We start from the raw sequence: 25046 nt of genomic DNA, 5'->3' as shown, positions 1-25046 counted from the left end.
GGAAGGTTAGAAATACATAAAGCTGAAACAATCATGAGCCTCAACCCTCATCCACATTAAGACCACCCCCCCCCCCCCCCCCCCCCCCCCCCCGAATCACCATCCCAACTCTCTCATCCCTTTTCCCAACTTGCATTCATCTTTTACTTTTAGTGCTTACAGTAAAACAGTGTGTTTTGGCTGTGTTTGTTTGTCTACGCCAGTGGTGATGATAGCGTCCATTCTCATCACAGTGCACACACACTTGACGGCTGTACGCCACCCACTTATCTTACTGTTATAGTTATCACAGACTGCAGAAACATCACAACCAGAATTGTTCATCACTTGTGGAACAGCGCCAGGCACCTGTGGTTTACCAAGATCCATACCTTTACCAAGATCCAGGTTTTCTCCTCTCTTTGTGCGTGAACTTTGATGCTTTTGGTCAAAATGACGACTAGTGTGATGTAAACGTGACAAGTTGTTACTAGCACACTCTCTCTCAGTATCTACACCTGGCAAACTCTGAGTCTGGCTCTGGTTTGGACATGCAGACGCCACGTTGATGTTGCAGTTTGGCATGTGGCTCATCTCAGCCATACCCCTCAGGTCATCGCAATCACACACGCAGACTGGAGGTAGAAGTGACAAGTCCCTGCTCACTTCAGGCATGGTCTCCCTCTTGTTAGATATTCTTGGCTCTTCACCACCACCACATACACTATGGTTTGGAGCCAAGCAGGAGGAATCTTCGTGGACGCTATACTCTAAAGTTCTTGTTTCACCAAATGCGCAGATCGGGTGGTTTGCACGAGGCAGGTCAGGACTTGAAGACGTGGGCAAGAAGTCTTCACAAACCGTGGACACAGAATGATTTGAGGGTGAATGTCCAGCTCTCAGCCTGTTGCGTGTGGCGGTGACGCTGTAGGCAAGGAAGGCCTCTGCCAGAGTCGCTCTCACCACTGGTCGGTAAAGGGAGGTTTCTCCTGGCCATTTCAAGCTGGGAATTTCACGGTCTGTAATACAAATAGAACATATAAATAAATATCAGTAACAAGTGATTTTTGTTGCTGGAAATAGAAAACTGAATTACCCTGTGTGATATATGCAGGGCTACCACCAAAAAATAGTGAAAAACCTGAAAGGGCCCACTAGGGGGTCTAAAGGGCAATGGCCCCCAGAAACTGAGGCTTTTTTCTTTTTTTTTTAGAGACAAAGAACAGCCTCTCCTGGTGCCAAAATGTGTGTTAATATATTATTACAAAAAATTCTCCTTTTTTAACATTTATTTTAGAAACCGGATTTTTTGGTTAGTTTTCAAAAACCAGATTTTCGACCATAACCTCTGGTATTCATATAGATGACTACAAAAGGGTAAAAGTGTATGCAACACCTGCTGTTAGGCAATCTTTCAGCAGGCATGTATACCTGAAAGATACCACAGACCAGTTAATTCTTACCGCAACATCGGACACCCCTTTCCTAATCTCACCCTAAATAGCATTTAAAAAAAGCAGACAACATAGAAAAGACTCCCCCATAAGATATTCTTCAGACACAACAGTCATCATAAAAATGTGAAAAAAAGTGTGAGGTACATGTATCCAAATATTGACTAAAACAAAACTCTTACACCTGGTCCTTCTAACTTAGTACATGTCGTTAGAATGTTCACTTTTCCACTGCACCTTTTTTGCTGGCTGTAGTAAGCAGGTGTGCACACCACCGCTCAGTGGCTCCATCGCCTGCCAGCACTTTGCCGTCTTGTGCCGCCTGTGTAAGTCTGGCTGTACAGTGCCAAAACTGCTCCTCCAATATCTCTCTGCCTGCCATGCTGGGGGAGCTGATAACCAGAGTCTGAAAAAAACACCAGCAATGCAAATTGTTTGTTTGTTTGCTTAACGCGCCACACACAAGACAGAAGTCGCAGCACAGGCTTCATGTCTCACCCAGTCACATTATTCTGACACCGGACCAACCAGTCCTAGCACTAACCCCATAATGCCAGACGCCAGGCGGAGCAGCCACTAGATTGCCAATATTAAAGTCTTAGGTATGACCCGGCCGGGGTTCGAACCCACGACCTCCCGATCACGGGGCGGACGCCTTACCACTAGGCCAACCGTGCCGGTAATACAAATTGTAATTGATCAACTTTGCTATTGAAGTCTAACAGGACCCAAACTTGGCATTAATGTAAAATTTCAGCTCTGCATAATGTTTTAGGTGTGCCAGAAAGAAAACAAAACAAAAACACCCAAACATTTGGAGAAAAAAAAGTGCAGAGTAAATCTTGAGCATCAAAACAACAGTACTACTTACTAATACTATGTGCAAAGATTCTTACTTTCATACATAAACCTTCTGGAATGACACTAAAAGTAATCTTCCAATATCACAGGGCACTTTTCACCTCCCCCCCCCCCCCCCCCCCCCCGTAAAAAAAACCACACACACACAAAACAAGACAAGACGGTCTGCAAAGTGAGGGGTTCACGAAGGAAGGTTATCTAAATTCTACAACACAAACATTTCATTGCAAGTTTGACTCATTCACCTGCATAAACACAGAAGCTGTGATGATCAGATGTTTATGTTCAGAGGAGAGACTGTCGCACCATGTTTCTAGTAGGGGTCTGAAACATATCCCAGTGCAAACATTGCTCTGAAACAAGAACAGAAAAAGATTTTAAAATGCTCCATACCATAAAACTGCCCATAACCATCAAATTAGACACATACAATTGACAAGGTTTCATGACTTGTGGAAAAAAGCAACAATAAAAGCTTGTACGTATAACAGTAACATCAATTAAATTTCCAATCTTCAAGCATTAGGACAATGAACTAGAGAGAGAGAAAAAAAAGGAATGAAAAGAAAAGCATGTACCTCGTGAGCTTCAAGAATGTAAGTGACAAAGTCTGTCTGACATGCAGCTTGCAAGACCGTGAGTGCTGGGAATGGAACGCGGTCCACCAGCACTATACCAGCAGCCATACTCTGTGCCTTCACGTCAGCGTCCACCAGTCCCCGTACCAGCACAACATCCACCTCTAACTGAAGCAAAAACAGAAAGGATATATATATATATACAGTTGAACCTGCTCCGGTGACCACCTCTAAATTCTTTCTTTATTTGGTGTTTAACGTCGTTTTCAACCACGAAGGTTATATCGCGACGGGGAAAGGGGGGAGATGGGATAGAACCACTTGTCAATTGTTTCTTGTTCACAAAAGCACTAATAAAAAATTTGCTCCAGGGGCTTGCAACGTTGTACAATGTATTACCTTACTGGGAGAATGCAAGTTTCCAGTACAAAGGACTTAACATTTCTTACATACTGCTTGACTAAAATCTTTACAAAAATTGACTATATTAAGGGTAAAAGGAGAAACAGAATCCGTTAGTCGCCTCTTACGACATGCTGGGGAGCATCGGGTAAATTCTTCCCCCTAACCCGCGGGGGGTGACCACCTCTAAATAACGACCAACTGCCAATTATGACCACCAGAATGATCTCCCATGATGTTTTTTTGCTACATAATCTACATAATTCACCCTTTTATAGCAACCACCTGTCTTGAATGACCACCTTTGGTTGGTCATTGGGGTGGTCGTTATTTAAAGGTTTGATTATACATGTGTGAATATGTAATCACTCGGAAAGGCATATCTACCAGCATGATACCAGAAGCAATATTCTTAACATGCAGATCAGAGCCCACAGAACCTTGAACCAGTACAACATGCACCTCCAAAGGAGGCAAGAACAAAACAGATATAATATAGTAACTTGGCAAAAGATAAAAGAATGTGTTTTTACCTCAGAATGTCTACATTGATGATCTCTACAGTAATGTGAGTAAGCTATTCTGCACATTTCTGTACATTTTATGAGGGTATCTACCATAAAGGGACAAAAAGTGGGAAAAAATACAATTCTAAATAAAAAGGAACTGAGCATGTACACACACACTCTGTCACAGAACCCTAAAATGGCATAACTATATGACACACAAAATAATACAAATTCTCTAAATTAACCTTCGCCGGCACTCGTGGGTCCGTGCGGACCCAGAGGGGTGTTTGATTGCAAATATCTCTTAAACGAGTTGGAATTTTTTAATGAGCTTTTAGAAATGCCTCAGACACCCAACAAGCTATCATCTCCTAAAAGCTCATTAAATTTCAGTGATAATTAATTAATTAATTAATGGTCAAATTTAGACTACACACGGAAGCATTCGTGGGGACGTGCGGACCCATACTTTTCAAAGAAGGAAAAGCGTGTATACCCTTCCGAGGCACTCGTGGGGCCGTGCAGACCCATACTTCTCAAAGAAGGAAAAGCGTGTATACCCTTCCGAGGCACTCGTGGGGCCGTGCAGACCCATACTTCTCAAAGGAAAAGCGTGTGTACCCTTCCGAGGCACTCGTGGGTCCGTGCGGACCCATACTTCTCAAAGAAGGAAAATTGTGCTAACCCTTCCGTGGCACTCGTGGGGCCATGCAGACCCATAATATTTTAATTGTTCCAAATACCGTGTATAATTAATTAATTATCACTGAAATTTAATGAGCTTTTAGGAGATGATAGCTTTTTAGGTGTCTGAGGCATTTCTAAAAGCTCATTAAAGAATTCCAACTCGTTTAGGAGATATTTGCAATCAAACACCCTTCTGGGTCCGCACGGACCCACGAGTGCGTCCGTGTGTAGTCGATAACGAGTGCCGGCGAAGGCTAATACAAATGACTATAGTTATTTTACCTTTTGTAACAGGGCTATAACCTGTGCATGCCAGGTATGCTTCTTTTGATTCAAAAACACCTGTCCTTCTATCACCTGCGTGGCTGACAGTGTTGCTTTGTAGCCCTTGTGCTTGTAGTCTGTTGTCAGGTCTCCATTTATCAGCTGCAGCAGAAATACATTGTAGTCTACCGTGAGCTCTAGAGCACAATCATAACCTTTATATAAACTAAGCAAAAGAGACCTCAACATGCAAATAGTATTAAAGCTCCCTCCCCCCCCCCCCCCCCCCCAAACATAAAAAAACATCTTCAAATCGATTTAAGAGGTATTTTACCATTCACTGTTCAGTTTGGGGGTCGGAATAATGACATCACACATTAAAAACACCTTAAAATTAGTGTTGGAATGTTTAATTATTCCAACTTTATACGCCGTGGTTGTCGTCATCAGGGGTGGGACTCTCTTGTGATGCAAAAAGAGGAAATCCCTTTTTTCTAGGGGGGTTCGGGGTTTAATGGTACATTAAAATCTGTGCAATCTGGTGCATTCTGAGACTAAAATTCAACTCGTTTGGATCAGGTAAAAAAGACATTCTCCTCACTCTCTCCCTGGGCGGGGATGTAGCTCAGTCGGTAGCGCGCTGGATTTGTATCCAGTTGGCCGCTGTCAGCGTGAGTTCGTCCCCACGTTCGGCGAGAGATTTATTTCTCAGAGTCAACTTTGTGTGCAGACTCTCCTCGGTGTCCGAACACCCCCGTGTGTACACGCAAGCACAAGACCAAGTGCGCACGAAAAAGATCCTGTAATCCATGTCAGAGTTCGGTGGGTTATAGAAACACGAAAATACCCAGCATGCTTCCTCCGAAAGCGGCGTATGGCTGCCTAAATGGCGGGGTAAAAACGGTCATACACGTAAAAGCCGTGGGAGTTTCAGCCCATGAACGAACAAACAAACAATAGATTACTCCAGCGGAATTCGTAAGTTGTGTCCGCGGAAAAGTCCCACCCCTGCGTCATAGACGGCACTTCTCTATGTGCCTAGTCTTCACTTTACTTCATCATACTCTTTTGCCCCTAAGCAGAAGAAATGAAAAGAAGTGGAAATCACTGAAAATCTCTCTGTGACATGAACAGGCATAATCACAGACAAAAAAAATCTTAAAGTTTATTACCATCCTACTTTGCATTCAGTTCTCACCAGCACAGAAACAGGGCCTGTCATCTTGGAAACAGCTTGCATGCTATCTGTGTCTGCGTGAACGACAAGGCCGTTCACCAAGCGATGACAACCATGGGGACCACTCACACAGCTGGTGTGGATCAAGTTGACATCTAGCCTGAAAATACTCACTGTCATGAAACGAACACTTACAGTTACAGTACACTTAGTTACAAAACACACTAAGACATATATATATATATGAAGCAGTCAGGCTGAAGAAAGAATACCAGAGAACTATGCACTAAAGTCATACCCATCACATTCACAGAAATGGTTGACATGAGAACAGGGCTTGTTTTGAAACCACCAGTGAATCTAAAATATCCTTTCATTGCAAGTATCAACAAGCAATCATTGTCTGTGATGCAGAAGTTAAAAAATGTCTCGGCAGGCAAGTAACCTTTTAATTTCACTAGCCCATAGATATTTCTGCCAGGCCACAAATGAGCCTAGTTGAGCATTCCTTATTGTCAGGCATGAGATCACGAATTGTAATTTAAAAAAAAAATTAATGTAAAAATCTCATGTCTTGATTGAAGTTCCAGGAAAAGGTTAACTCAACCAAAGCACTGACACTACTGCAAACATATGTAACTGCTACTTTTTGTTCCCCTACCCCCTCCCCAAAAGAACTAACAGTATAAATATACTGACTTTGATAGGCTGCCACAGAGAACCTGTTGCTGAATAACCTCCTGTGCCCATGACATCATTTCTTCACAGTTATGGCTTAGGTCTTGAGCGTCCTCCGGCAGACTGATACCCCTTTTCTCCACACCTTCTCCCAGTTGAACTTGACCCAAAACTCTCGCAGGTTCATCCTTTTCATCTGCACTTGAGAAACAATCTTCCTTGCCTACAAGCAAAGGGAGGTCAGATCTCCCCATCACCTGTGAATCGTCAGAGAGTGTGTTCTTGCTCACCGGTTGGTTGCTGGAACTGTTTGAATCTATTCCATCACTGACCTCAACTTCTGCAGTTTTATCACTGTTCTTGAAGTGTCTGCTTCTCAGCATCACTCTCTTATGCAAGCTGGTTGATGTAGTCACGTTCTTGCTGTTCAGCAGAAAGCTGTTGAAGTTTCCCGAAGAAAGCTGACCATTCTTTATGAGATTCAGAAGCTGATTTGTTGATGGATGCTGCAGAGAACCCAAACCAGCTTTGGAAGATGAAGGTTTTTGTGTTGACAGATTCTGGTTTGTTTGTTGTAACGTTTCAAAATCTGTTTTCTCAGGAACTACACTTCCGCTCACTCTGTGTACTATTTCTGATACATTTGTGCAATTATGAGCTATCACTGGGTCATGCACATCTGGAGTAGACTTCGAACTAATGACCTTGAATTCACTATCGCCAACATCATCAGAGACATTCTTGTTTCTTTTTTCATCAGACCTCAAACCATCCTCACAGTAAGATCTACTTGCTGTGTCTGCTGGAGGCAACTTCATAGGGGCAGTGTTGTTGTTCTCTGAAATAGACCCAAATGAAGATGGAGACTGCCATGATAACGGATGATTTGGCTGTAAGCCAGGAAGAGTGACGGCTGAAGGACTGTGCTGTCGATGAGTATCCTGAGGTGTTGCAGATAAAATCAAGTCAGGAGGGTGTGATGATGCTGTGGGTCTGACTATCACAGGAATGGTGACAGGTTTCAGCTCACTAATACCACTAATACAGTCTTCTATTGCTTCGTCCAGCAGCTCCTCTATATAAAACAATGGCACACCCTGAAAATTAAACACATCAATGAAAATTTAAAAAATTAATAACCTTGTAGAGAAAATTGTAGAGATTGTTTATATTCACTTTAAAGACCACATTTTAGGCTGAACTCTGTGATGTGGTAAACTGAACACAAGTCATTCAGATAGTCAGGATAAGAAGTAAGATGGTAGATAATCAATTTACAGAAAACCAGTCCCAGAGTGCATCGCTAAAAAACACACACAAAAAAAAACACACAAAAAAAACACCAGTCTTCTTTCTTGCACACACCAGCACTAAGCTTCAGGTTTCATTATAATTCAACCCCTTTAAAAAAAAAAGAAGCACAAATTCAGCGTTTAAACTGGTGAGAGACTTTAAAGGAAAGAAGGATTGGGTGGGGGGAGGAGTGAGAGCAGAGACAGTAGGGTGAAGTGAAGGAAGCAGGTAAAAAAAAATAACAAGTCGCGTAAGGCGAAAATACAACATTTAGTCAAGCTCAGTCGAACTCACAGAATGAAACTGAACGCATTGCATTATTTCCGCAAGACCGTACACTCGTAGCATCGTCTGTCCACCGCTCGTGGCAAAGGCAGTGAAATTAACAATCCAGAAAAGCGCGGTAGCGGTTGCGCTGAGGAGGATAGCACGCTTTTCTATATCTCTATTCTTTTTAACTCTCTGAACGTGTTTTTAATCCAAACATATCATATCTATATGTTTTTGGAATCAGGAACGGACACGGAATAAGATGAAATTGTTTTTAAATCGATTTCGGAAATTTAATTTTAATCATAATTTTTATATTTTTAATTTTCAGAGCTTGTTTTTAATCCAAATATAACATACTAGAGGAATACCCGGCTTCGCCGGGGTGAATCGCGAGACAGAGACAGACAGCGTGGCGGTTCACCACAATCACCTTTGAAGGCGAAGTCCTGTCAAACGGGATTGAGAATTTTAGAGCTTATTTCTTAGCCCTATATTATCTGTTGTGGCTTCTCAAATGCCAGAACATACAGACAGACAAAAGCCGCTAGACCCCATCACAAACAGAACTCTATAATCCACAGGTGTTGCCCACACACACACACAAACACACACACACACAGAGAAGCCGTATATATATATGTATATCTATATCTATAAATATATAGAGATAGGTGACAGTGTATTTTTCGCGTGGCTATAAATTGATTCGACCTTTTCACTTTGACAGTAAGAACAACTTACGGGTGCAAGGGAAGCGTTCTGGACAGCGCAGTGACATTCTAAAAATAGTAACGTAGAAACGGGAATATGGATTGAAGCCACACGAAGGAAGGGAGATAAACGCAAAACACTGGAGAAGATAAGGAAGAGTTACTGGGAATGGTGAAATGAACAGAAAAACCAAAATCGGTTCAGCGCTGCGCGCTGAGAGCACGTGTTGAAATATCTCATCGATGATATTGTGTCCGGGGTGTAGCTGAATACGGTGTCCAAATTTGAAAAAGATCCACCGAGAACTTTGGCGTTGTGATGTGGTCTAGCGGCTTTGGTGTGTCGGTATGGGGGCCCGGGTAGCTCAGGTGGAACCAAAATCGGTTCAGCGCTGCGCGCTGAGAGCACGTGTTGAAATATCTCATCGATGAGGTTGTGTCCGGGGTGTAGCTGAATACGGTGTCCAAATTTGAAAAAGATCCACCGAGAACTTTGGCCGTGCATTGCGAACAGACAGACAGACAGACAGACAGACAGACAGACACTAGTCGTATATATATATAGATTTATATATTTTTGGAATCAGAAAATGATGAAGAATACGATAAACGTAATTTTGGATCGTTTTATAAAACAATAATTTTAATTACAATTTTCAGATTTTTAATGAGTAAAGTCATTAATTAATTGTTAAGCCTCCAAGCTGAAATGCAATACCAAAGTCCGGCATTCGTCGAAGATTGCTTGGCCAAAATTTGATTGAAAAATGAGGGTGTGACAGTGCTGCCTCAACTTTTACAAAATGCCGGATATGACGTCATCAAAGACATTTATCGAAAAAATGAAAAAAACGCCTGGGGATATCATACCGAGGAACTCTCATGAAAAATTTCATAAAGATCGGTCCAGTAGTTTACTCTGAATCGCTCCACACACACACACACACCACACACACACACACACACACAAACACACAAACACACACCACGACCCTCGTCTCGATTCCCCCCTCTATGTTAAAACATTAATTAGTCAAAACTTGACTAAATGTAAAAAGAGAGAAAACTGATTACAAGACAGCACAGAATAAGGGACAGTGAGACAGAGAATGCAGCAGTGAGGCAGCAGATTTAATCATTTAGGCACTGTCCTTCTGTGTACAAGTCAGAATCATGTTCACAAACACGAATCTGCCCGGCCTTTCACATGGAATAACAGCAGGCTTTCACTTGGACATATACCAAACCTCAACAGCATGCATGGCTCTTTTCTGTGCAGAATGCACATTTTTTGCTATATTAACACTTTCGCGACGGGACACTGATAAATCAGTACCAGCGCTGACACGCCCATGGACGGGAAGCGCATTTTTCAGTACCAGCCATAGAGGGTACACGACTCGTGATTGCTTCCCGGTTTTTGAAGCTTGCAAATAAATTGAGTTGTTTCCCTTGATACACTTGGCATCCCCTTCTGCCATTTGCAAATCCGCCTGATTTGTGTGCGTTTTTGAGGAAAAAAAATGAATCAAAGGCGAGCCTTGTCTCGGGAGGAGATTCTCCGGATGTTGGACCCAGAGGATCCCGTAGAGCATGATTCGGACGTATCGTTTTCGCCTCACGAAAGCGATACAAGCAGTGAAAGTGAGGAAGAAACAGTCCCGTTGTTGCTAGTACGAGTCGGCAAACTACACGTGGTTGGCGTGATACTGCTAGACGAACATGTATCTCGGAATCGTGCAGGAGCTATGGGGGCGTGGCAGCACTGATAACAATGGATGGCTGGAGCCTTCAAATCCTTTTGGAATTGTTCATAGGTGTACAGTTGGTACTTTGTTGTGAAAATGTGACTTATATTCAATATGGATTACCTGGACATCATTTGGTGAGTGTTAGATCTACAGTTTTGTTTCATTTGAGTCAGGATGCTGTGAGTGAATGCGTGATTTGCTTGTTTTTTTCTTTGTACTGTCTCCTTATTTCTGTGTACAATGTTAACAATATTTCAGCTAATTCATAGGTTTTACACTTTGTTTGGTTATAACATTATTTATAATACTTTCTGTTAAAAAATAACTTTTAAAAAAAGCAGTTGAAAATAAAACACACACAAAAAAACGTTAAAAAACACAAATTATCCCCCTTTCACCCCCCTTTGCTAAAACAAATCGCGTGACAAACTTATAAATAGCACGACTGAACTGGGCATCCATTTTTGAATTAGTACACAAAATTTGGTGCTGATTGGACTTAATTCAAGCTTGCTAGACAGATTTCTTTACAGTTACTGATTTTTGGGAAGTTTCTTGGTGGCAAGCTTGGGCAGGCAGGACGTAAACGCCGTGGCAGTGCTAGTCACAATAGTGTTAAGTTTTTAATCTGCTTCTGTGTCAATCTGCAAAATTAATTCAGCAACAACAAAAAAGCCAGCCTGTTCATTTTTGGTATGTGTGTAAGTTTAATGGTGCTGTTATTTCATTTTATAGCCTGAGCAAATCTGTAGCGATGTTAGTATTCTGCCGAAGGAATGTACCTTTACCTGTTCAGTCAGCTGTCTGATGTGCTTGCACAACTGTCCAATGAAGAAGAGCATGGATTTGACCCCGCAGCCATACACATCTTTGTGACCCTGGCACACCTTCACCACATAGGCAGCCACTGGGTGCTGAAAAACACAAGGTGATGCGATTATGGAAAGAATATGCATAAAAAATGCAACAACCTATGGATGTGAGGCTTCAATTCTGGCATGTTCAGATTTCAAATGTTAAAAAACCCAATTCAGCTACAGTGGTACATTTGTACCAGTGATAACACTTTAAAAGGACATCCTTAGGACCACCTGAAAGTGTCCCTGTACTGAAGGTGGCCTGTTGACTTACTTACTTACTTTCTTTCTTTCTTTATTTGGTGTTTAACGTCGTTTTCAACCACGAAGGTTATATCGCGACGAACTTACTTACTTACTTATTCCTGTAGACTCCCTGTGGAGCATAGGGCCGCAACAACAAAGGTGGCCTGTTACAACAGGTATATTTTGATGAAGGTAATTAATGGACAAAGGACATGTCCTTGGTTCTTTATCAGAAGTTAGAATAGCATCTCTCATTACAGGTAGCACTGTTTCGGTTCTGGGACGTCCCCCAGACAAGATGTTTACAGATCAAGATTTCTAACAAGATATGAAGTAACACGTGCCATATATATATATGTCACAGTGGAAATGAGAATCCAGTGAGATTCCGAATCACACTAGTGGAGATTGGAATTCCAGTTTGCACTAGGGCAAACTAGAATTCTCATCTCCACTGGATATTTGTTAGTGAAGATTGGAATTCCAGTTTGCCCTAGTGCAAACGGGAATCCAGTTTCAGTGGAGATGGGAATTCCAGTTTTCACTAGGGGAAATAGGAATTGGGGGGAATTGGGGGAAATAATGTGTTCAAAGGTTTATAATTTAATGCGCTTCGTTCAATAATTAATTTTCTCGATTTGCTCTATAAATCCCTTAGTGCACTGGGATTGTTTCAATAACGATATTGTCAGTACCGCCATAGAAAAAAAGAAGATTCCAAACGCACATTTTGCAACGCGCATTTGAATAGGCATAACTGTGTGGTCAGGTCGTGTACAGTAAAGATCTACTTTTGTGTGGGGTGTCTCAAGTGTGTCGTGCTTTCGTCACACGCATTTTAATTTCTGTTCGTAAATTCCAGTGTAGCGTTAATCTGAACAGTGATGATCTTTCAGAGAGACCTCATTTGAACTCGGAGAAAGGACTGTGCTCTTCATTATTTGCGATTCGAAACATCCAGTCGAGCTTCGACGGATTGACTGTGCGGAGTGACTCCCCTTGAATTGACTCGAAGCGGGACTCGACGGTTCGCACATTTTCAAAACAAATGTGGCATATTTCTCGTGTTGTATCTTCACTCATCGGGGAGTCTGATACTAAATATGAACGGTAAGAATGCTCTGAACCCTACACGTATTATATCCCCATCGTTTTTTCGTTCACATTTGCCCAACATGTTAATTTGCTGAGCGGGGTTAATGTCGTCTGCTACTGCTAGGCTACCTGGGCAATCGAACCACTGCAGTCTGCACGTTATCGGAATAACACTTGTGTTTTCTGTTAGCCGCTGGGAATTGTATACTAACTCATCATTTGGTAATGTGGATGATAAGCTACATGCCACTAACACGGCATATGAGAAGAATCTATGCAAGTCGGCGAAAATTAGATGAAACACAGCGGCTTCTATTTTTAGATCACTGGCACTGGCACAGGCACATGCAATCTGTCAGAAAAAAACCCACTTCTGCTTTAATTGAGAAGCAGGGAATTTATGGTCATTTGGTATTGTGGAGAATATAAGCTACATGTCATTAATTAATTCTGAGGATGAGAGCACAGTCTCGCTTAGGCAAAGGGCAGAAGAATATGCTCTGTGGAAAAGTTTATGCACTCTTGGAGTGCGCTAACAGTTTTAGCGCATCGCAATGAGCCAATCAACTGGTTCACATCAGTCATGTGACACCAGTACTTACTGACAATTGTTGTTAAAACCATTTCATCTTGAGTCACTCATGACTTTAAGGCTTACTCATTTCAGGTATTGAAATGCAGACATAATTTTTTTTTTATTGAATTGATATAATCGAACAACACAGAGTAATTGCGCACAATAAGGTTTTATCATCAATATCATTTAAATCATATCACAAAGTTAAAAGTTTATAAAAGATGAAGCATGAATATGCATGCACTCACGCACACATACAAACATGCCTTTTTTGCTTTTTCTCATTTCACTGGAAATCCATCAACAGTTCTTGCAAAATGTGCTTTCTGGGTGACATTTTGTACAGCAGTCTATGTTTGCTTTTCGGCAATTGCACCGTTTCGTTAGACAGTTGCCCTTGCATTTGCAGACTGTTCTCGAAGAGCAAGCGACAGACTTGGTGCTCCATCTCGTAGAAGACCGCGATGCTTGTATCAGAGTTATTTCTTTTAAATTGCTTGGTTCAACACTGTTAAGTTCCAGAAACTCTACAGAGCGCATGTCCACAAGTTCAACACCATCGAACCAGTTTACAATGATTACAGCAACGCTGAAGACTTTGTATTGTAATCTGTTTCCTGCAGTGGATCTGGATGTTAGTATTTTACAAGGCAGAAGGCGTGCATCAGTGTTTGTTCTGTCGGCTTGGTGGATTTTAATGCCAACTGTATCATCAATTGAGTACACCTTGTGCAGTTTTTGTACCTGCTTTTGATACCGGGAAGCTTGTCTCTTATTGTGCGCAATTACTCTGTGTTGTTCGATTATATCAATTCAATAATATTTATTTTTATTTCTGCAGTTCAATACCTGCAATGAGTAAGCCTTAAAGTCATGAAATGGTTTTAACAACAATTTTAAACCTTTGAACACATTATTTCCCCCAATTCCTATTTCCCCTAGTGAAAACTGGAATTCCCATCTCCACTGAAACTGGATTCCCGTTTGCACTAGGGCAAACTGGAATTCCAATCTCCACTAACAAATATCCAGTGGAGATGAGAATTCTAGTTTGCCCTAGTGCAAACTGGAATTCCAATCTCCACTAGTGCGATTCGGAATCTCACTGGATTCTCATTTCCACTGTGACATATATATAGGTTGAAGGGACATGATAATAAACCAACAACCATGCAACCATCATGCACTGCTTTAACCATCCTTCTGGTTCTGACCTCTATGTCAAGGCATTTCAGAATGTCCACAACATCTTGCACGTAGGCTACCTCCTGCTGATCTCCGGCCACTATGCATCGGACGCTGAAAAAACGTGTGCTATGAGTATGAGTGAAGCATCAAACAGGATAAAGCAGAGATTTGTAAGAATTTACAATTTACTAGATGCAGTCTGAGTCATAACAGATTTGTCTGACAGAAAAGACACTTGTGTGTTTAACATGTGCACATATGAACAGAGATTAAATTGATCTGTTTGGCAAGCCGAACAACACAAATCAAAAGACAATCATGAAAACTATCAGTATAATCTATACTAAAAAAAATATATATATTATGTATACAATTATACACACCAAAATGAATAAACACACATGTTTTTCAGTATATAAGAGAAAAATCAGGGTACCACTATTCTCAAAAAAAACCCACGAAAACCTCCCAAAACCCCATCTAAATTAACTAAATCTATCTTCCTCTTTTTCCCCTCTTAAAATTGTATATCTTGTGTTAATTACCATATTGAATCAAATATCCTAGCTACCATGACTGCATGTTGATGTACACAACAATTAATAAGTACTAACTACAAATATATGTCACAGTGGAAATGAGAATCCAGTGAGATTCCGAATCGCACTAGTGGAGATTGGAATTCCAGTTTGCACTAAGGCAAACTAGAATTCTCATCTCCACTGGATATTTGTTAGTGAAGATTGGAATTCCAGTTTGCCCTAGTGCAAACGGGAATCCAGTTTCAGTGGAGATGGGAATTCCAGTTTTCACTAGGGGAAATAGGAATTGGGGGAAATAATGTGTTCAAAGGTTTATAATTTTTGTTAAAACCATTTCATCTTGAGTCACTCATGACTTTAAGGCTTACTCATTGCAGCTATTGAAATGCAGAAATAAAAATAAATATTATTGAATTGATATAATCGAATTCCAGTTTTCACTAGGGGAAATAGGAATTGGGGGAAATAATGTGTTCAAAGGTTTATAATTTTTGTTAAAACCATTTCATCTTGAGTCACTCATGACTTTAAGGCTTACTCAATGCAGGTATTGAAATGCAGAAATAAAAATAAATATTATTGAATTGATATAATCGAACAACACAGAGTAATTGCGCACAATAAGGTTTTTATTATCAATATCATTAAATCATATCACAAAGTTAAAAGTTTATAAAAGATGAAGCATGAAAGGTAGGCCTATCTATGCTACATGCCTTCACACACAAACTCCCACACATGCATGCACTCACGCACACACACAAACATGCCTTTTTTTTCTTTTTTTCATTTCACTGGAAATCCATCAACAGTTCTTGCAAAATGTGCTTTCTGGGTGACATTTTGTACAGCAGTCTATGTTTGCTTTTCGGCAATTGCACCGTTTCGTTAGACAGTTGCCCTTGCATTTGCAGACTGTTCTCGAAGAGCAAGCGACAGACTTGGTGCTCCATCCTGTAGAACTAGAAGACCGTAATGCTTGTATCAGAGTTATTTCTTTTAAATTGCTTGGTTCAACACTGTTAAGTTCCAGAAACTCTACTCTGTGTTGTTCGATTATATCAATTCAATAATATTTATTTTTATTTCTGCATTTCAATACCTGCAATGAGTAAGCCTTAAAATCATGAATGACTCAAAATGAAATGGTTTTAACAACAATTATAAACCTTTGAACACATTATTTCCCCCAATTCCTATTTCCCCTAGTGAAAACTGGAATTCCCATCTCCACTGAAACTGGATTCCCGTTTGCACTAGGGCAAACTGGAATTCCAATCTTCACTAACAAATATCCAGTGGAGATGAGAATTCTAGTTTGCCCTAGTGCAAACTGGAATTCCAATCTCCACTAGTGCGATTCGGAATCTCACTGGATTCTCATTTCCACTGTGACATATATATATGCTCATGCACATGATATATGAACAGAAGCTGAGCGTATCTAGCAGTACGTAGCAAAATGTAAATTTGATCTATATGTAAATTTACAGTACCTTCCAGCAATTCCAAGACTTTCTCTGAACATTTCACCTGGAGAAGAAACAAGTCGCGTAAGGCTAAAATACAATATTTAGTCAAGTAGCTGTCGAACTCACAGAATGAAACTGAACGCAATGCAACGCAGCAAGACCGTATACTCGTGGTCCACCGCTCACGGCATAGGCAGTGAAATTGACAAGAAGAGCGGGGTAGTGGTTACGCTATGCTGCATAGCACGCTTTTCTGTACCTCTCTTCGTTTTAACTTTCTGAGCGTGTTTTTAATCCAAACATATCATATCTATATATTTTTGGAATCAGGAACCGACAAGGAATAAGATGAAAGTGTTTTTAAATTCATTTCGAAAAAAAAATTTTGATAATAATTTTTATATATTTAATTTTCAGAGCTTGTTTTTAATCTGAATATAACATATTTATATGTTTTTGGAATCAGCAAATGATGGAGAATAAGATAAACGTAAATTTGGATCGTTTTATAAATTTTTATTTTTTTTTACAATTTTCAGATTTTTAATGACCAAAGTCATTAATTAATTTTTAAGCCACCAAGCTGAAATGCAATACCGAACCCCGGGCTTCGTCGAAGAGTACTTGACCAAAATTTCAACCAATTTGGTTGAAAAATGAGGGCGTGACAGTGCCGCCTCAACTTTCACGAAAAGCCGGATATGACGTCATCAAAGACATTTATCAAAAAAATGAAAAAAACGTATGGGGATATCATACCCAGGAACTCTCATGTCAAATTTCATAAAGATCGGTCCAGTAGTTTGGTCTGAATTGCTCTACACGCACGCACGCACGCACGCACACACACACACACACACACACACATACACACACACATACACCACGACCCTCGTTTCGATTCCCCCTCGATGTTAAAATATTTAGTCAAAACTTGACTAAATATAAAAAGAGGAATTTGATTTTGAACAATCATTCTCAATCTCAGGGTTCGACACTAGCGGGGGCGGGGGGCGGAACGCCCCAGAGTTTTGTGTTTCACCCCAAATATTGCCGAAGCTTGGGGCCCACTCCGCCCCAGGATAAATTCCAACAATGACAAACCGAAAATTCTAATGCCAGAGCCAATCACTAAAAATCGCCATTCAAATTCGTCACTGAAATTTGCGTTACGATCAATGCCGCAGTCAAGAAAAAAAAAACCATTGAAATCGTCGAAGGACAATGCGGCAAGGGAAATAACTCCCAGATTGCGCTCTTTAGCGATATCCCTGGTGTAAAAAAAACATGGAAATGAAGATGAAGAACAGGGTGCAGAGAAACGAAAAAAGGAGACCGATGCAGCCAAAAGCGCGAAGCGCTGTCATAATTTCAATGTCAAATGGTTGAAAGAATGTGTACGATGAAGAAAAACAGACAATGCATTGCAGCACGTGAATACTGAGAGTGGGCCCCAGATTTTTGTTTTCCGCCCCAGCAATTTCCATCTCTGGGGCCAGTGTGGCCCCAGGCCAAATAAGTTAGTGTCGACCCCTGAATCTCATGTCTTCATTTCGGTAACCAAGTTGTGCGATCTGTCATTATAGATGTTACAAATTAATTCATGCCTGCCTGCCTGTGGAAAGCAAAACAGCGGAGCATGATTCACAAATGTGTGCTGCCCAAAAAATATATTGGCAGGGCTCAGTAACTAACACATGACAAAGTAAGAGAGAAGAGTGTAAGTTTTACTTCTTAGCAACTAAAAAAAAAAAAAGTTGATCTGCAGGACTCTCTCTCTCTCTCTCTCTCTCTTATTCTCTGATTACTTACACAAGGCGTCCACAGCTTCATGGTTTGACGCCAAAGACGTCTTCGGAGACATCTCGTCCCTACTCTGTTTCTGAAGTGCTTCTGAATTTTCCGTGGTATTTGCAAGGGGTGTTGCGTCCCATCTAGTCAGCGGCGCTTTTCCGGAAATGACCTGCGCTTTGTTGGAATTCCAACTATGGCCGCCATTGTTGGAATTCCAACTTCGCGCTACGCGATTCTGGAAATGAACCGCGCGCAGAGTGAGAATTTTGCTCTTTCTTAGAATGCGATTATTAAATGATAATTGATGGACTACAATGATCAGCGTATGTTTAAAATATCAATAGTTGGTTGTAATAAAACAGATGCATTAGACAAAATCATACCAACTGCTATTTTTCTTACTTACGAACCTTGGAAAAATAAACACTGACTTCAGTCGGCCGGCCGGCTGAGATCTTTTTGACGTCGTTCTGAACAAACGATCGAGCGCTACTTAATTGTTGCTTGATTGTCTTCTTCTTCAATGTACTGTGTTAAACTTAAAGTTGAAACAGTATAGTTGGTTTGGGTATGTGTGTGGCTATATTTATGCATCCCCCCCCTCCACACACACCCCAAGACACCATCATCATCATGCCAAACATCTATGCATGTATATAGTTGGGTTCAGGGTAGGTATTTGGTAACTGTAAGTAGGAGTCAAGGGACCAGTTAACATTTAGTTTGGGTCAGTTTGCACAAAAATGTAACTTACCGAGTGGAAATTGTATTTGCACTTAATTCTTTTCTTTTATCTAAAAGTAAGTATGTTATATTATTGTAAAGTAAAATCCATTAACAAACTCGCTTGATAATTTCTGTGTATTCCGTAAACGTTTGCGTTCTTTATATTTTATTGTCAATACAAAAGCCACCAACAGCATTCAGTATCAAATTCAATATGATATGCCGCCTGCATCTTAACAGGTTTATTGTTAACATTATTGACTGTTAACTCATTGTGACCGGCCATTCTTGTGTCATTGGGAACAGCCAGTGTCACAGAAATTGAAGATGCATGTATGTATATGTCCCAAGTGTGTTCTATGAGAGAAAGATTATATTCAACAGCTATATATATGGGCAGAAGCGCAGAACAATTTTTTAGTACTTGCTTGAAAATGTGTAAATACTGAGAACAAAATGACATATTTTTGTGTTCAACACTTTTTAAGTAATGGTTGTGAACAACTTGTCCTGGTGGCACAAGATCAACTGGAGGTACCATAATTTTCATACAGAGGGTGTAAGAATTTGAAAAGATTAAAGTCAGTTAATGCAAAAATTAGCACAGAATGTGTGCTTGTCGTGTGTGCATATGTGAAAAACCTGGTAATATGGTATATTTGAATACATCTCCAGTTTCAATGTACACAGTGTCTGCCTATCCCAATCATTATGATGCTAAGCAAGGTGTGTGTGTGTTTGTTTTTTGGGGGGTACAAGGGATGCTCTTATATTTCTTTGGAACAACTGTACGTGCTATATGTTATATGTGCTACATTTTGTGTGCTTGATTGCATCATATAAGTTGAGTATGACTTTTCTTTGAATAATGCCTTTTGGTCTTTGATAAACAAAGGGAAGGAAGCACTAGCTGCCAATGCATACATTTCATGATTTGTTTAATTAAATTCACACACAACACAAGAGAGGTAGCTTTCTCAGAAGGAGAGAAGGTCACTTTTTTCAACCAAAGCAACAAAGCGAAGACCAAAACAGAGATCAATGAACTGAATTTATAAACAAACAGAATATGAAAACAAACTTATGACTGTGATTAATGGCTTTACACTACATGGGTGGGAGTCTGAATTTTGCCTGCGACTGAACTTTTGTTTTACTGCCGGGGTCCAAGGGCCGCCTAGGCCTTGGCGGATTGCAGGGGCAGCATGCAGCCAAAAACGAATTTTAGCATTTAAGGTGAGGATTAAGAAGCCTCGCCTGGCTTTAAAACGGAAAAAATAACAAGGTTGGTTCAGGTACTCAAACCATAACATCTTGTTAATTGAAGGGATTTATGCACGTTTTTAACACCTCACATGATTACAATTATATAGATTTTTTTTTGTACGTCCCACATGCATTATGTTTCATTTGATTCACTCTGAATCACTTCTCTGTCTTAGTAGGAAAGCCGCATGAAATTATATATGTCATTATATTGAGACAAGAAAAGACAATTCATACATCATGATGCTTGAGGAGCAATGCACACACACACTCACACCCTAGGTCAAATGCTTGTCTTTGACCCCACAGTCTCACAGGAACACCAACACAAAGAAATCAGTGATGCAAATCAAAACTTTAATTCTCCCACAAAAAAAACACATAAAATGTATGAGCACCAATGAACACACACACACCATTTCATTTAGTTTTATACACACAAAATGGAAAGGCAAACATCATTAGGCAAGTTTGTTGTTCACAAATACAGAGATACAAAAATTAGAAGATGGAATTCAGAAGAAATGTTCAAGGGTAAAAAAATATTTTACGGTGCACAAAGCTTTCATACCCACAATAATGACATTATTCAGGATACAGCCTCAGTTGCCTTATTGATTAAAACAAAGTACGTTAGTGCTTAGTTTGTGCTGTTTGCATGAAAATGGATCGATGGCAAAGAAATCACAAAAGACTGCAAAACGTAACTTATAACACCACAATTATCACACAGCAGAGGCAAACCTTGGTAACTGGGGTCAAACGGTAACGCAAATCTCAAAAGTTACAGAAGATACTTGTTTGAACTTGACAGTCAAACACACAAAAAAACTATACTTCAAGAAAATTACAAGAAAAAAAATTAGTGACATCATTATGATCACAAAGCAGAAGCAACTAGAAAATTGGGGTCAAACTGTTCAGCACTATAATGTCACAGAAGACACACTTTGAAATTGGCACACTGACCCAACAAATAGACAGCACTAATAAATTAATCACATCACAATGATCTCACAGCAGAAGCACTACTTGTAAACTGCAATCAAACTGTACAGCACATCTAAATGCCACAGTAGAACATGTCTGTTTAACACACACACACACACACAATTAAGAGATGGCACATAACAAATGAATCACATCTTAATGATCAGCAGAAGCACTACTTGTGAACTGGGGTCTAACTGTACAGCACTACTTAAAACTCACATTCACAGGAGAACACCTCTGTAAAAACTTGGCACACCCACACACAAAAATAAACAGACGGCACAAAAAAACCTTAAAAATTACAAAACACATCCGTTTAAACTTTGCACAAGAAACCATAAGACAGACAGCAAAAATAAATGAATCACATCTTGATGCTCAGCAGAAGCACTACTTGTGAACTGGGGTCTAACTGTACAGCACTACTTAAAACTCACATTCACAGGAGAACACCTCTGTAAAAACTTGGCACACCCACACACAAAAATAAACAGACGGCACAAATAAATTAATCACATCAAAATAATCACACAGCAAAAGCACTACTTGAAAACTGACGTCAAACTGTACAGCACAATTTAAAAATCATAAAATGCCTCTGTTTAAACTTTGCACAAGAATCCATAAGACAGACAGCAAAAATACAGAAGCACTATATACTTGTAAACTGGCGTCAAACTGTACAGCACGACTAAAAAAATTACAAAACACATCCGTTTAAACTTTGCACAAGAAACCCAGTGCCACTATGAAACAACAACAACATGATTTTTGAAAACACATACACACATACGTTCTGGACACCCCCTGAATATGTTGATTTAAACATATGGAAAATGTAACAAAGTTGTGCAATGCAATAATGACACAACGCAGTGACCCCAAAATGTGACAGGGGTATCTCAAACTAGAGATTCATGTTGGCTATCAACTACAACTACCCTTGAAGTATTCATAGTTACAAAGCTTAAGATTCAATTATACATCTGAGATAACTTCAACGTTAAGTTTTATGAAACAAACATGACTGGCCCCCTGTGACCCCAAAACTTGACAAGGGTCAATCAAACTTAGGTCAAGTCTGGAGATTATCAAATACTAGAAGTATACAAGGTTTCAAACCTGTAGCTTCAAAAACATCTGATATAGCTTCAACGCACAAGTTTTAATCCAATGAAAGGAACATGACCCCGCTGTGACCCCAAAATTTGAAGAGGGTCAACCAAACTGAGGTCACTTTGTAAGATCTTTCTTTATTTGGTGTTTTATGTCGTTGTCAACCACGAAGGTTATATCGCGACGGGGGAAGGGGGGAGATGGGATAGAGCCACTTGTCAATTGTTTCTTGTTCACAAAAGCACAAATCAAACATTTACTCCAGGGGCTTGCAACGTAGTACAATATATTACCTTACTGGGAGAATGCAAGTTTCCAGTACAAAGGACTTTGTAAGATCATCGAACCCTAAATTTTTCAGAGGTCTAGCTTGAAAAACAACCAAGCTAACCTCAAATGTTAAGTTTTTTGGCCGGATATATGGATTGACACATGTATATGAATTCTTAGACTCGCCAATTACTCAGGTGAGTCAATAAGAGACGATTTGGAAAGAACAACAACATGATTTTTGAAAACACACACATACGTTCTGGACACCCCCTGGATATGTGCAGAGAAAAGTCTGTGAGTGAACATCATACAGCACTAATGAACAAATTGAGAAGGAAAAAACCCCATGCAGGTGGAAGGTAGAAGACATAAATCAACACTTCCTCATCAGTCCTTGCACACAACACACACAAAATGTACATCTTCTGCAGAGACCTCAGCTCTCGTCATCTCCACCCCAGCACAGTCAAAGTGGCACCAGGAGTGACATTTCTCACTCTGCACCCAGTCTGCCAAATCCGGTTTTGAGCCATGCCGCACATGTTTTTTTCTCGAGGACGTCCATGTTGCAGAAGCCTCTGATGACTGTATTTTCTGAACATCTGACAGTGACATTGTCGCATCACAGCCACTGGAATGTTTGCCAGCAGCGACTCAGCATTCTGCACACAAGTAAGCAACAATCATAGCAAAACAACTCATTGAGGTCTGGATATATATTAAAAAAAACAACAAACAAAAAACAACAACAACAACAACAACAACAACAACAACAACAACAACAACAACAACAACAACAACAACAACAACAACAACAACAGCAGATCAAGTGGACACTTACATAATTAACTGAGAAATACTGAGAATTCAGAGCGCAAAATGATATTTCTTTATCATATTATATATATATATGCTGTTGTAACTATAGTGCTTTCTACTGGAATTAAGAGAGGGTACAAGTTCTACAACTGACAGATGACACTTGTTAAGTGTTACGATTAATCTGCATGAACAGTACAAAATGAATTAATTAAGTCTAAGCAAGACCAATGTTGTAGGAATCAAAGGAACAAGGAAGTTTGGGGGCAAATATTGAAACTAGTTATATAAATATATATTAATGAACCTAATTAGCTTTTGTCTGAAGTAACTGAATAAATTTTAAGCCATGAGTTGTCATTGTTCAGATTAATTTTAAGCAAGATTAGTGTAAAGTTATGAACACCTTCATCTTTTATTACAATGATAGCTGAGCACTTAAAGTTAAAGAATATTCAATTAAATTGTAACTATGTCACGGTGTAACTGTAAAGTTATGAACAACAAAAGGTAATAACTTATTTTTCGGCATGTGTTAAAGGTTTTAACTTGATTTCTGACTGGTTGTTGACATGGAAACCAAAATGTTTGACATGGATATGTTTTTGTTGCATGTCTGTGTTATTATAACTAGAGTATTACAGAAAAAAGTACAGAGAATGATACGAATCATTTAAACTTTAAAGGACTGAAAATGCATGACTCTAATGGCAGGCACACAGCTCGTATTACATGGACGATTATTTAGGAAACCTGTTACACATTGAATTATCATTGATCACACATGGTTGCATAGAATTAGAACTTTGAAACTTGAGTTTTATTCACTGGATGGACCATAGAACATGTCATCTGATACTTTCAATCTCAATGTCAACAGAAATTTGGCTGACAGTGACACTGATCGACAGCCATGGAATCAAGAACAGTTGAGATAACCATAACTCATTAACTGTACAAAAATAAACATGCGAAAAAATAAATAAAACAACATAGCGAAATACTTTCAGTCACGTTTCATAACTACGAACTTACCTCTTGTTTGCTGGGTATGCAGAGAACGTCGTTTAAGTCCAATCCTGGAAAGTTCACGAGCTGAAACTTCTTTTCACGCACCCACCACTTGAACTTCGAAGACTTCCCATCTTCAATGTGGTCCGTACGTTTTGTTTTTAGAAACAGCACAATATTGTCATATTTCTTCTGCGTGAGCACGGTTGTATTTTCTGCGTAAGTTCCACGACAAAACTGTCCACCTCTTCCCTGTGGTCACCCATCATGGTCAAGGGCGAGAGGCAGACTGGCAAATCAGACTGGAATCGCCAGTCGAAAGGAGGGCCATTTCTAGAATGAGTCGGTGCGTTTCCGGAAATGACGCGCTTTGTTGGAAATCTACTGAGGCGTGACGAAGTCCCGCGAGATTCCAACTCTGCCCCGGATTCTTACTATGCGCCCAACACGGGGTT

General features: G+C 40.0%; 1 protein-coding gene and 1 long non-coding RNA gene across 2 annotated transcripts; both read right to left on the bottom strand.

Moving 5' to 3' along the window:
- Positions 1-109: 109 nt before the first annotated feature.
- On the bottom strand, positions 110-18507 carry LOC138982502 (uncharacterized). Its single transcript, XM_070355805.1, has 11 exons — positions 18406-18507; positions 16618-16654; positions 14606-14690; positions 11405-11530; positions 6611-7686; positions 5933-6071; positions 4753-4896; positions 2873-3040; positions 2540-2647; positions 1671-1839; positions 110-998 (listed from the first exon to the last, which is right to left on the bottom strand). Exons 1-11 carry the CDS (start codon positions 18455-18457, stop codon positions 157-159), a joined length of 2946 nt encoding a protein of 981 aa, XP_070211906.1. The 5' UTR covers positions 18458-18507; the 3' UTR covers positions 110-156.
- Positions 18508-20715: 2208 nt separating this feature from the next.
- LOC138982500 (uncharacterized) lies at positions 20716-25045 on the bottom strand. Its single transcript, XR_011460881.1, has 2 exons — positions 24616-25045; positions 20716-23423 (listed from the first exon to the last, which is right to left on the bottom strand). It is a non-coding gene; the product is annotated as an uncharacterized lncRNA (long non-coding RNA).
- Position 25046: the final 1 nt, after the last annotated feature.

Source organism: Littorina saxatilis, linkage group LG12 (genome assembly GCF_037325665.1).
Source record: "Littorina saxatilis isolate snail1 linkage group LG12, US_GU_Lsax_2.0, whole genome shotgun sequence".
NCBI classification, from domain to species: domain Eukaryota; kingdom Metazoa; phylum Mollusca; class Gastropoda; order Littorinimorpha; family Littorinidae; genus Littorina; species Littorina saxatilis.
Note: the sequence above shows the minus strand (reverse complement) of the source record. Positions and strands in the feature narration are given on the sequence as shown.

Coding starts and splice junctions, on each gene's coding strand:
- LOC138982502 (XM_070355805.1), bottom strand. CDS start 18,457: ATGTCTCCGAAGACGTCTTTGGCGTCAAACCATGAAGCTGTGGACGCC. Junction 14,691..16,617: donor AGTCTTGGAATTGCTGGAAG/GTACTGTAAATT, acceptor ACGTTTTTTCAG/CGTCCGATGCATAGTGGCCG. Junction 6,072..6,610: donor CTCTGTGGCAGCCTATCAAA/GTCAGTATATTT, acceptor GAGTATTTTCAG/GCTAGATGTCAACTTGATCC.